This window comes from Thermobia domestica, chromosome 11, assembly GCF_964235325.1.
Source record: "Thermobia domestica chromosome 11, izTheDome1.hap1.1, whole genome shotgun sequence".
Taxonomy (NCBI): Eukaryota; Metazoa; Arthropoda; class Insecta; order Zygentoma; family Lepismatidae; genus Thermobia; species Thermobia domestica.
Window position 1 is genome coordinate 4,909,387 of NC_137464.1, and position 12,139 is coordinate 4,921,525.

Genomic DNA, 12,139 nt, shown 5'->3' on the forward strand with positions numbered 1-12,139 from the left:
TTAGGGTCCAGTACTATAATACCAAATATATAAAATGAGCAATTTCCAAAATTTAAGGGGTGGGCCAAAGTACCCCTCCCAAATTTTTAAAGGGGGTGCACAAATATACCCATATCTTATGAAAGGTAATGGACCCCTATACATGACCATATAACTATATAGGATAATAACACCTCATCAAAGGGGATAAAATCGACCAAAAACCAAACACGTAGTACTACGTATTGCTTACGTTTATATTTTGGCAATTTTGTACCCCTAAAAGGGAACGAGGTGGACCACCCAAATTTATCATACATATTAGGGTCCTGTACTATAATACCCAATGTTTAAATTGGTCAATTTCCAAAATTTAAGAGGTGGGCCAAGGTACCCCTCCCAAATTTTTCAAGGGGTGCATTAATATACCCATGTCTTATGAAAGGGAATGGACCCCTGTATACGCCCATATAACCATATAGGGTAATAACACCTCATCCAAGGGGATAAATTAGGTCAAAAACCCCCGAAATTTGACTTTTTGGCAATTTTTTACCCATGAAAGGGAACGACATAGACCCCTAATACGGATAGAGGTACATACTGTGGTCCTAGGCTACCATACCAAATTTTTAGATTTGGCAATTTCCAAAATTTAAGGGGGGTGGTCCTATGTACCCCTGCCAAAATTTAGGGGGTGGGCCATGGTACCCCTGCCAAAATTTGGAGGGGGTGGTCCTATGTACCCCTAGGTCATTGACTCCGGGCCAAGGTCATTGAACTTTGACCCCGGTCATAAAAGAGAGTGAGGATGAGTCATTCGCGCCAACGGGGACCCCTACTACTGTGTGCCGCCACTCATTTCCAGAACGCACACAGCATGCTTCTGTGGTCAGTCATGCCTATGACGTCACACTTGCAAGATAGAACCTTTGTTCTCTTTTTAATCTTGACATTTAAATGTTTAGTTTGAACCAATAAACTCGTATGATTTAATTTGTACTGTCAGATTGTGAGTTGTTTCAATATCCAGGACACCTCTTAGAATTGAATACAAGAAATTCTTACAACTTTTGAAATTTAGAAATGGGAGTGCGTCTTAGACTTCAGGGCTTCTTAGTTGATTTGAGTTTAACGTCCCGTTCAGCAGCGAGGCTATATGAGACGGGACCTACTGATTAACGTGGAATCCGAACCACATGAACTCCCGCCGGAAATCGAACCCGGGTCTCCCACGCCAAAGGCGCGTACGCTAACCACTTAGCCACGAAGGAGCTTAGGGCTTCTTAGATTTGAGTATATACGGTATATATATTTGTTAACTGAGGAGAAGTTTGATGCATTTTTGTTAAAACTTAAGTATCATTAACCTTTTTATGTGCCCGATTCCTATAGTCCGCGTCACCCGAATTGGCGTGTGGCATTAGCCAATAAGCTTGCAGTGCCCTGTTACTAAACTTTCCGGGAGGATTCGAATCATTCATAAGGAATGATTAGATTCCTCCCTGAAGGTTTTATAACAGCGCACTGTGAGCTTATTGGCTGATGCCACACGCCAATCCGGGTGACGCGGACTATAGTTTGATGATCCCATTAATCATCAGAATAGAAATCACAGCGCAAATAAAAAGGTTACTGGTGACTTTTCGTACTTATTTAAAATCAATAAAAAAAATCATATTTGAGTGACTAAGCCAATAGTTTGCCTTCTTGTAATTATAGTGAGTTATTATCTAAAGAATTCTATGCTAAAACATACTTTACCGTGTGGTCTAAGCACACTCCTCGAACGACTAATCGATGCATTCATACTAGTGTGATTAATTCTGTTCACCTTTCCAGAGATCTTCAGGATAAATTTCGAGTCTTCACACAATTCCATACTGCTCAAGAGCACGAACAGTTTCTTCAAAACCTTCTCGTAGAGAGGGAACTGAAGATTCGTGTCAAAGAACTGATTAGGTATCGGAAGAATGGCCTTACAAGACACGAAGAATGTGCTCAGTTCGAGCAAGAAAGATTACAAAGAGAACAATGGAAAGAAAAGAGATCTGTAAGTACTGTCCAATCTTTTGAATTCAATTATTTTATTTATTCAATTTTAAAGCAGACTTTTAAGATAATAAGAGGTCCAGCACAGAATATGTTTAGACTTTCACAACATTAACAAATTTATTGTTTTCTTCAAAAGGATAAGTTTCAAGGAAATGAACAAATGCTGAAAAACTAATATTACAATCAGTCATAAGTTGAAATACTGAAGTATTTCCAAAAATTCAGTGTTACTTACCAAGATATACAGGGTGTTTCAAAAGTCCTTTCCCACTCCTTTTAAAATCCGTACAAATGTATTTATATTAAACTTGATGTAGGAAATATACAATAGGGCTAGGGGCACACCTTTTGGATAATTATTCGTAAACGGCCGCCATCATATATATCTCAATTATTTATTTCAAGCGATAGATGGGTCATGTGATACATGACCTTAGGCTAGAATATGGTCGGGATGTCAAATCTGAAATCAGATTTAATGTATCTTTATTTGGTGAGAAGTTATGGACAACGACATTTGATGTTTACCTGTTACACAATGTGCTCCACATGTGCTCAACATGTGACACAGGGTGACGTTGTGGATGACGCTGATTGAAATCGACTGCTACTGCACAGACACGTCTCCCACGCCACAGTTCGATGATCTGGATGCGTTCCTCAGTTGTTGCGGCATGATTCACCACCTGTAAAAAGCGGAATAATCACCAAATAAAGAGGAATAACTTCTCACCAAATAGATACATGAAATATGATTTCAGATGTGACATCCTGAGCAAATTCTAACGTAAGGTCATGTACCACATGACCCACCTATCGTTTGAAATAAAAAAAATGAAATTCAAGATGGCGGCCGTCCCACGAACCATCATCCAAAAAGTTTCTCTGTAGCCCTATCGTATATTTCCCACATCAAGTTCAATATAAATACATCTGTATGGTAAAAGGAGTGGTAAGGGACTTTTGAAACAGCCGTATTTATGATAGCTTCTTCCACTTACGATCTTTGAAGGACGAAATTTCGTCATAAAAATAAATCCAAGGTGCAGATAAATAACATTGAACTTTATGATTATAAGTTCCTTTAGGTTTGCTGATTACAAGATTTAACTTTTCTTCGCTTGTCAGGAAAATACTGGCGTGATGTATTTTCGTATACATTCGTAGAATTTCTCTATAAAAATCGTGTTATATTTGCAGTAGATTAAGACCTGAAGATGTGTAAAAATGTATATAGAAGGTGAAAATATGTACCAACAGGATAAAATACAAAGTAAATCAATAAATCAAAGAATTTGTTAAACGGTGGCCTTCAACTTGGAACTTGAATAGTCCTGAAGGTGATGAAGCATTTCTTTTCATATTAAGTTTTGCTTTCCCATGTGATTCATTCATTACTGCTTCTAATGAACCACAAGTACTCCCCAAAGAAATAAATTTAAACGGAGGTTAGGTTTTCTGATCCGAGAGCCCATTCTTCATCCAATGAATTTATTGGAAAACTTTATATTTAGGAGCCGCGGTGGTGCATGAGGTCCCTGGTTCGATCCCAGCCCGCGCCAAGTGAGCTTTGTGGTGGACAAAAACTGTATGCGTGGGTTTTTTCAGGGTTCTCCCGTTTCCTCCCACTTTCTTCGTTTCACTATTTTTATTCACTTCTCATCATCACCTTCTCCTTTTGCCTAGCCTGCATAACCGTGGGCCGGCATTTTTTCATGCCTTTCTATTTAGGAAATGAGCATAGCAAAGTGAAAATATTGGTACGTTCGATTCTTTTAGATTATCACACGTCAACGCATGGAATACGTCCTTGTGGCTTAATCTAGTATATCGTCATGTGATTATTGATTCTCTCGAATTATTGATGTCTGCACTTTCAAGATAAATTCTTAATTAAATGTTTGTGCAGATGAAATTAGTAGGTTTATGTGATATTGGATATGTTATACTTAGTAAAGCAATATTACAACATTGCACCACTGCAAATCAATTCGCCTTCTGGTTTTGTGATCCTCACGGTTAGACGTGGTGAATAACTGCAGTGGGCTTCTAAAAGTCTCTCTCTTGTTTACAATATTGGAAGTAATGTCCATCATAGCAGATTGTTTCTTCACCGTCTTGGTATGGCGATTGCTATTCCTAATATTGGAATTTTTACTGTTTCGAGTAGACAAAATAGCAGCTCCATGAGGGTTGCAGGGGAGTATAGGCGAATTTATTTGTTAGTCGGTGTTGTGGTGTGATTTTTGTAAATATGATATATCTTCTACGCACTCTCTATTGAATCCCACCTACATATACCTGTGTTAAGGTAGACCATAAATAATTTCTTGTCTTATAGTGTGTGGTACCTGATTCACTCTACATCAAATCAGTCAGTTAACGCATTTAGTTCTTTTGAAAAAATTAGAAGTGTATGGTTGTGCAGTTAGTAATTGTACATTTTTTCCTACACTGTGAATCTAAACTTAATATGTGAAATTTTAATATTTCGTTAGAGCTTTAATAAGTATGTATTTTTTCTATTACCTTTTGTGCATACGTTTTAAGTTTAACTAGTAGTATGTGTGCCATTTTGAATAGTCACACTTTCGATTTATGTGGAAAAATGTACTTGTATGGAGCTAAATTCATAGGATTTTAAAAAATTTCTGTTTACTTACATCCCCTCCTTCGTAAAAACAATTTGTGCATGAATATAACAAAATTACATTTATGATTAATACTTTTAATTTATAAGGAGGTTCACTCAGTGATATAGCGTGTTTTTTAAGTTTAGTTTAATTAAGTTTGAGAGATTCATTCTTACATTCCTCTCATGGAAGCTTAGACTGAATTACTGTATTCGTTGGTTTTCTCGGAGTCTTAAAGTGTCCTCTCACCATTTTTATTCCATAATGCTTTTACCACCTTCATATTGCCTTAGCCTACGTGGCATAACCGTGGAACACTAAACTGCAGATTTAACTTTATGGGGCAACGGTGGCTCAGGGGTAGAGCGTTCACTTCTGGTATGTGGGGTCCCTGGTTCGATCTCAGCTCAAACCAAGTGAACTTTGTGATGGACAAACATCGTGTGCGTGGGTTTTCTCGGAGTTCTCCCGTTTCCTTCCACTTTCTTCATTCCACCATTTCATTCATTTCTCATCATCATCGTCTCCTTTAGCGTAGACGACATAATCGTGGGAGGTCAAACTGAAAGATTTCATTTCCATTTCATTTTGATTTTGTTTATATACGAAGGCGGGTGAAAACTGTTAATTGTAAGGTTTACACTAAGAACGCGAACTGCTTCTATGTTAAACCAAGTTCACTATGCTTAGAAGGATTGATATATCAAATATTTACAATCTAGAAAAGTTTGTCCGTTACATTAATATTAGGCTTAAAGAATACTGGAAAACTTCCGTGTATTTCGCGGTGCGGGCAGTCCCGGATTCGATTTCCAGTGGGGACACTCGGTCAAAAAAGTGTGAAAGCTTTCTCAATCCAGCCATCCTGAGTGAGGTTTTCATGGGGTTTCCTCATTCACACCAGGCAAATGTCGGGATGGTACCTAACTTACAGGTCTCAGGCCGCTTCCTTCCCTTTCCCCGGGTAGCGTGATTGCCGAAGGACGTTATCCTTCATACCTGACGGGCTAACATGGCAATAGATGTTGAAAGCCCAGTAATCTAAGTCCTAATCCTGTATTTCACTTTATTACCTATTTTATACTTCCGTTAATTACACTATAAGACAGCTGTTTTTAAACGGTGTGCCGGTCTAAACGGAAACAATTACTACTTGTCGTTATTTGGTAATCAGGCAGTTGTAGTTCCGTAAGTTGATGTCTTTTTAGTTGTAACAACTTCGTATACACCTTATTATGGATATGCTCCGTAACCATAACGTAACACAATCAAGTATAAGTATCAATATCTCCATATTTGCAAGGTTAATAATAATCCACATTACCCAACACAACAGCCAGCAAATTCTACCTAGAATAACTGTTGCGGACATTCTTTGATTCATTCCTATACTTTTATTTTGATAGGTGCAATACAGCCAATATTCAACATCAACAAGAAAAGCAAAGAATAGCAAACAAAATCAGTTCCTTTTCTTTTCCAATTCTCGCAATGCATGTGCTTAATTCGTAGCACTTTCAGCCTCTAACCGTACATTAAAGATCAAAATTATCATGTAATGTGGCATTAGGTGTACAACAAAGGAAAAAGAAACTTTGTAAGTTTTTATAGGTTTGTCATGGCATTGTATATTACACAGTTAGTATACCAAAAACTGAAAAAGAGTGAAAAATTCTACTATAAAACAATTCCTCTGTACCTTGCTCTGCAGTTACTAAATCTCCATAACCCACTAATGTACAGAGCAGTTAACTACATTCATCATAAACCCTATTAGTAAAGTATACCTCTATTCTAGTTTATTTATTCTAATATTACCGTTACCATGACTCAGTGGCGTTCTTACAAACTACACTTTGTCATGCCACTGATCTCCAGCCTGACTAGACTTCAACTTTCAATTCTGAAAATAGCCTGGGTCGCCACCACGCTGATATAAACGTGGACAAGTTCGAATCTGACTATAGATTACACGATCAGAAGAATCAGATAAGTGCAGAGGTAATAAAAGCAAGCACAGCTTGATTACGGTCACTTCGCACGGGACATCATACACCGTGACATTAATTTATATGGAAACTCTAATATTGACTGCGTGATTGTTATTATTCTGTTTTGTGTACAAGTACAAGAGCTTAACCAAATAGAAACATATTTATAGAATTATTTTCCAAATCGTCCAAATTTGTGTTTTACATACGGTATATCGAAAGTTTACTGTATTTTTTATTAAAGTAACTATACTTCTTTCATTTCCTTAACAGCGTGCTGTAAGTGTCAACGTTCTTAATTACATACAATGTTTAGCAGTACAATGAATAATCCTCTCTCTACATTCAGCTGGTTAACAGAATTATACAGATTATATATTAAGAATAAAACAGCATATCGACTAGGTACATAACAGTTAATCATTATTATTATTTAACTTTCCACAAGGTTCAAAATTCATTTCATATAAATAATTACTCCATTAAATTAACGTTTCATTGTATAACTACATAATCATTTTCATTCAAATTCGTAATATTCATATTCATTAAAAGTAACCATTTTCATTCAAATTCATAATATTCATATTCATTAACATAACCTTATGTCTTTCTTATTATTATTTTAATATTCAATATTAGGTTTTTGGTACCTTCTTTACAAAGTTGAATATGCTGACATCCCAAAAATATAGTATTGAAAGACGAATGATATTACGAGAGTTATGTTGTCATATACTTAGCGATTACACAATATAGTCGTTGAATATATGTTGTTACTGCTAAAGTACTGAAATATAGAATTTTGTTTATATTCGAAATTTACTAGCACAGGAATTTTGATATTACTTATAAATTAGATTATATATAGCCTACATTTTAAGCTATTGTTCGGTGGCTGACGACAGAAAGAAGGGCCTAAGCCCCTAGAATGAACTTTCTATCTTGACATATTAAATAGTGTCATTTCAACGTCAAAATTCAATCTTAATCCGTAAAATAGTTATATTATTATTAATAACTACGTGGTACTTCTCAGATTTACTTATTTTTAATATCTTTTCAAATATTTAGAAATTTTGTTAAATATTTTCCTTTTTAAAAATTAACTTCAAGTATTACAATTAGTTGTACACAATATATATTAAAACTTTCTTCTTTTTTATTCGAATTTGTTCTTCTTCTTCTAGTAACGTAATTACTTTTCTTTCTAAATCGGAAGTTTGAATAATTAATAAAACAATTAGGTACAGATCAATAATAACATAACCAGTTAACACAATAAAGTTAGAACTTGAGGAATTAAACATTAAATATAACGAATAATTAAACATATTAACCTGTTAAATATCATAAATAAGTAAGTACATAATTACAGTTTACAAAATTCGAGAGACACTGTTAGACCCAATGCTGGGGCATAACAACTTTTTTAAATTTGCGAATGACAGTACATAAGAATTATTGATGTATTACCTACAAGTCGTAAGATCAGACCTATTTATTATTCGTAAATTCTACATAATAAAAGATGCCAGTCACAGCTATAAAGTACACTACTGCAGCACATTTTGTTAACAAGACTTTATCACAAATTGATGTGTGATCATGACCTTAAGGTAACTACCAGCTTTGCATTCTTCTACAAACAAATAAGATAAGAGGACTACATAGCTAAGTAGTAGAGTGCTCAGTTCTCGTTCGTAGAATCTGTGGTGCAATCCCAGCTCTTGCTTAGTTGTGGACAAACTCGTGTACGTGAGTTTTCTCGGGATTCTCCTGTTTTCTCCCACTTTCTTCATTCCATCATTTCGTTCATCATCATCATCGTTTCCAAACCTCAGAACATAATCGTAGCACGTTAAGAAAAATAGGTTGTAAATGGCAGTTCATACATGTACGATGATGAATAGCGGAAGCACTACTAAAGGCAGTGTGTGAGTGGCCACAATGTTTAGTGGTAAAGCATCTCTGATATGAAGATTCTTTAAACGACCCCTATTAAGACTTTGTGGGGGCACATCGTGTCTATGAGCTCTCGAGTTTCGTACCACTATTTTTATCCCACCAACTTTTGCGTTAATCTTATTTTCTGTAAGTTACAGGGTTTTAACCATAGGACTAAAATAAATTATCTCGTTTTATGGTTACGGTAGTATAACATAGCTACACGACTGCAAAGAAATCGTTTAGTTGAATTTTTCATTTTTTATCCATATAAATAAAAATAAAACTGACTTATGTTATGACTTAATACCGTATATGCTCGCCTAATGTCGACACTTTAAAAAAAAAAAAACTAAAATCGCAGTGTCAAAATGCAGGTGCGGACATTACGCGGGTCGTTCAAAAGACGCGTAATTTTCAGTCACATTTTTTTCGAAGTAAATTTCATTTTAAACTTCGTACATAATATCGGTAAATAATTAAATGAAAAGCAACTGAGGACCAGTAATTGCAACAAATTTATGGCATTTAAAATCAATGAACAAATTATTTAAATCTTACCTTTATTCTCTCCACGAACATAATGTTCAACCACGTCAGCATACACTTGATGTAAAGTCACAAATACAATAGAATCATAAATGTAAAAATATTACAATTACTTGTAAGCAGTTTTTTCTAATCGAAAGAAACAAAATGTTAATACACAAGTAGTTCCGGCACTTTTGTTCCTTTTTTTTTTCACTCGTCATCTGACGAACAGACGGTAAAGTTTGCGTTATTATCGGTGTTTTGTTCGTTCACTTTATCTTCGCAATGGAGATCGTCTTCCGATCCATCAAGTGCGTTTGATATACCAGTTACCTTAAAACTTTTAACAATGAGATCACTGGATATGCTTTTCCACGCAGCAAGAATCCACGTACAAACTTCTGTGATTTTTAGGTTGCGTACATTATGCGGGTCACTTTTTTTTCTTTCTTCCAAAAAATATATCTGAAGTTGGAGTGCGGACATTGCGCGAGCGTATACGGTAACTCTTGAACCACCCGACTGATCTCGATCAGATTTTCAACGTAATATGAGGTTCTTACCTGGGATGTTTTTTTATCATTTCACTTTGACGGTGCAACTTAGGAGAAGATATATAAAAATGATAGAAAATGACCGATATCAGAGAGCACTTCAATAATAGTAAAAAGTGACTGATTAACTAAACATATTATTCTAGTCAAGGAATTTCATGAAAAGCTGAAAAAAGTCTGGAAGTACCATGGAATTTTAAGTACGGCAGGGTAACAAAATAAATCAATTTGTTTTTCAAAACTTCTATATAAGTGTAGGTGCATGTACCTAGGTATAGTTGATTAGGAATCCCTGTTTGGGAAAGTCATGGTTGTTTTTTAACTTTATGTATAGGCCTGGAAATTTGTAAATCGTGACCTGCAAAAGCTGTAAAAGTAAGCTACGGAAAGTAAGGGAAATCGTGCTTGCCAAATAAATGAGAAACCTTGGAATATTTTTCCACATAAATCTGTGTGACATTTTAAGATGGCTACACTGATCTTGTTTTTGTGTGTATGTAGTGTCTGTGTGTGTATGTCTCATAACTCGCTAGAATTATATTGCATAATAATCCAGTAACTTAGTAATAATATTGAACAAAAATTGTATTTTTTCTGCTAAAGTATTGTAATCTTGATTCATGCCTATTGTACGCTCACGTTTAAAAATGAATATCTCGTGCTAGAATTTCTTGTTCAAATAACACGGTCAATTCAGTAACAGTATTCCATGAGTGAAAGTCAAAATATTAACCAAGTGGAATGTCAGCAGATGTCTAGTTGGTCATGTTTCGAGTAATAAAGCATGGAAAACACGCAACTTGTCTCGTCGCGAATAGTGCAGTTAATAGTAGAGAATCCCCAAAGAAGCAGAAGATTTCGAGGTTTGATTTTCCTTACAAAGGAACATTCCGATTTGGTGAATTCAATTGCTGAAAATGATTGCTAGCACTGGATTCAGCACCAAAAGAAGCAGAGAAAAAGAGGGTGTTTAGTGGCAGACCGTATACAGGATGTAGGACAAATGAGGGCAAAGTGCGAAGATAGAACGTAGAAAATGTCTAAAAATGCCATATTAATTTTGAAACGAGTAGAGGGATTAAGGTCAAATGTTGGATATGACGAATGCATGTAGAGTTCCACTGAATAGGCGTAATGTGAATCATGGGGGACATCTGAAAAGCCGCTATGTTGGAATTAGCGCAATAATAATATACGGAAAAGGGATAATGTGACATATGGCTCTTGACGCACACCGTCTATTGAAATCAATAGTGGCCAATACAGTTTGAAACCTCTGCAACAGGTGTGTTCCACGCTATGGCAATGTAGCAATACTGTCGTAATGATGACGTGAATGAGACCATTTTCCAGCCAACAAACTTTCAGATCCACCCAATATTCATTCATAAGCTGGTAAAAGTGCAAATATGACCAAGGACAACCTGAGAGAGTTCATGACTGACGTTTTCTGGCCTTCTATAGAGCAGATAAAACTGCTGCTGCTCGCTGTTTCATGGAGAACTAGTAAAGATAAAGAGTAGTGCAGAAATTGGACAATGTTCAACTTATCCGACTCCTTATCCCTGATGGTTGCGCGTCACTCATACAACCGTTGGATGTGTTCTTCTTCCGTACGTATACGAATTCGTAAAATATGTAACAGACACCATTTTTCTGTCGTCTGACTTCAAAATATGACAACGGGACAACTTCATTAACTTGCACTCATTCACTTGCAGTTTACAGCACTAAGGTTCCAAGCTATGATTAGATATGCTTTCTACAAAACTAGATATTTCCAAACATCACCTGGCGCATTCATGACATCTGTCGACTACTGCTTCAGTTTCAATACCGGAGACAGCTGTGACGAGCCCGATTGTCCATCTTCATCGTTTTTCAAATGTGTCGTCTCCATTTTTGTATCAACCTCACAAATCATTCTTAAGGTCCCTAACAGTTGCAATTAAACAGAAATCTCAAACTGTATTTTCCATTATTGATTTCAGTAGACGGTGTGCGTCAAGAGCCATATGTCACATTATCCCTTTTCCGTATATTATTCTTGCGCTAATTCCAACATGGCGGCTTTTCAGATGTCCCCCATGATTCACATTACGTCTATTCAGTAGAACTCTACATGCATTCGTCATATCCAACATTTGACCTCAATCCCTCTACTCGTTTCAAAATTAATATGGCATTTCTAGACTTTTTCTACGTTCTATCTTCATACTTTGCCCTCACTTAACTCCCACCCTGTAAACGGTCTGCCACTAAACACCCTCTTTTTCTCTGTTTCTTTTGGTGCTGAATTCAGTGCTAGTAATCATTTTCAGCAATTGAATTCACTAAATCGGAAAGTTCCCTTGTTAGTTCGGCGGTCAAATCTTCGTTATATGTATACGAGGTGTGTTCAAAAAGTATCGAACCTTTTTTTTCCCGCGTAAACCAATGAAGCGCGGGA

At 36.1% G+C, this 12,139-nt stretch overlaps 1 protein-coding gene across 1 annotated transcript in view; it reads left to right on the top strand.

The window, feature by feature from the left end:
- The window catches only part of Ada2b (Transcriptional adapter 2B), an 81,835-nt gene that overhangs the window by 39,871 nt on the left and 29,825 nt on the right, over positions 1–12,139 (top strand). The window contains exon 8 of the mRNA XM_081729954.1: positions 1,822–2,032. Within this exon, the coding sequence (XP_081586080.1) occupies positions 1,822–2,032 (211 nt within the window). The remainder of the gene's footprint in view (positions 1–1,821; positions 2,033–12,139) is intronic.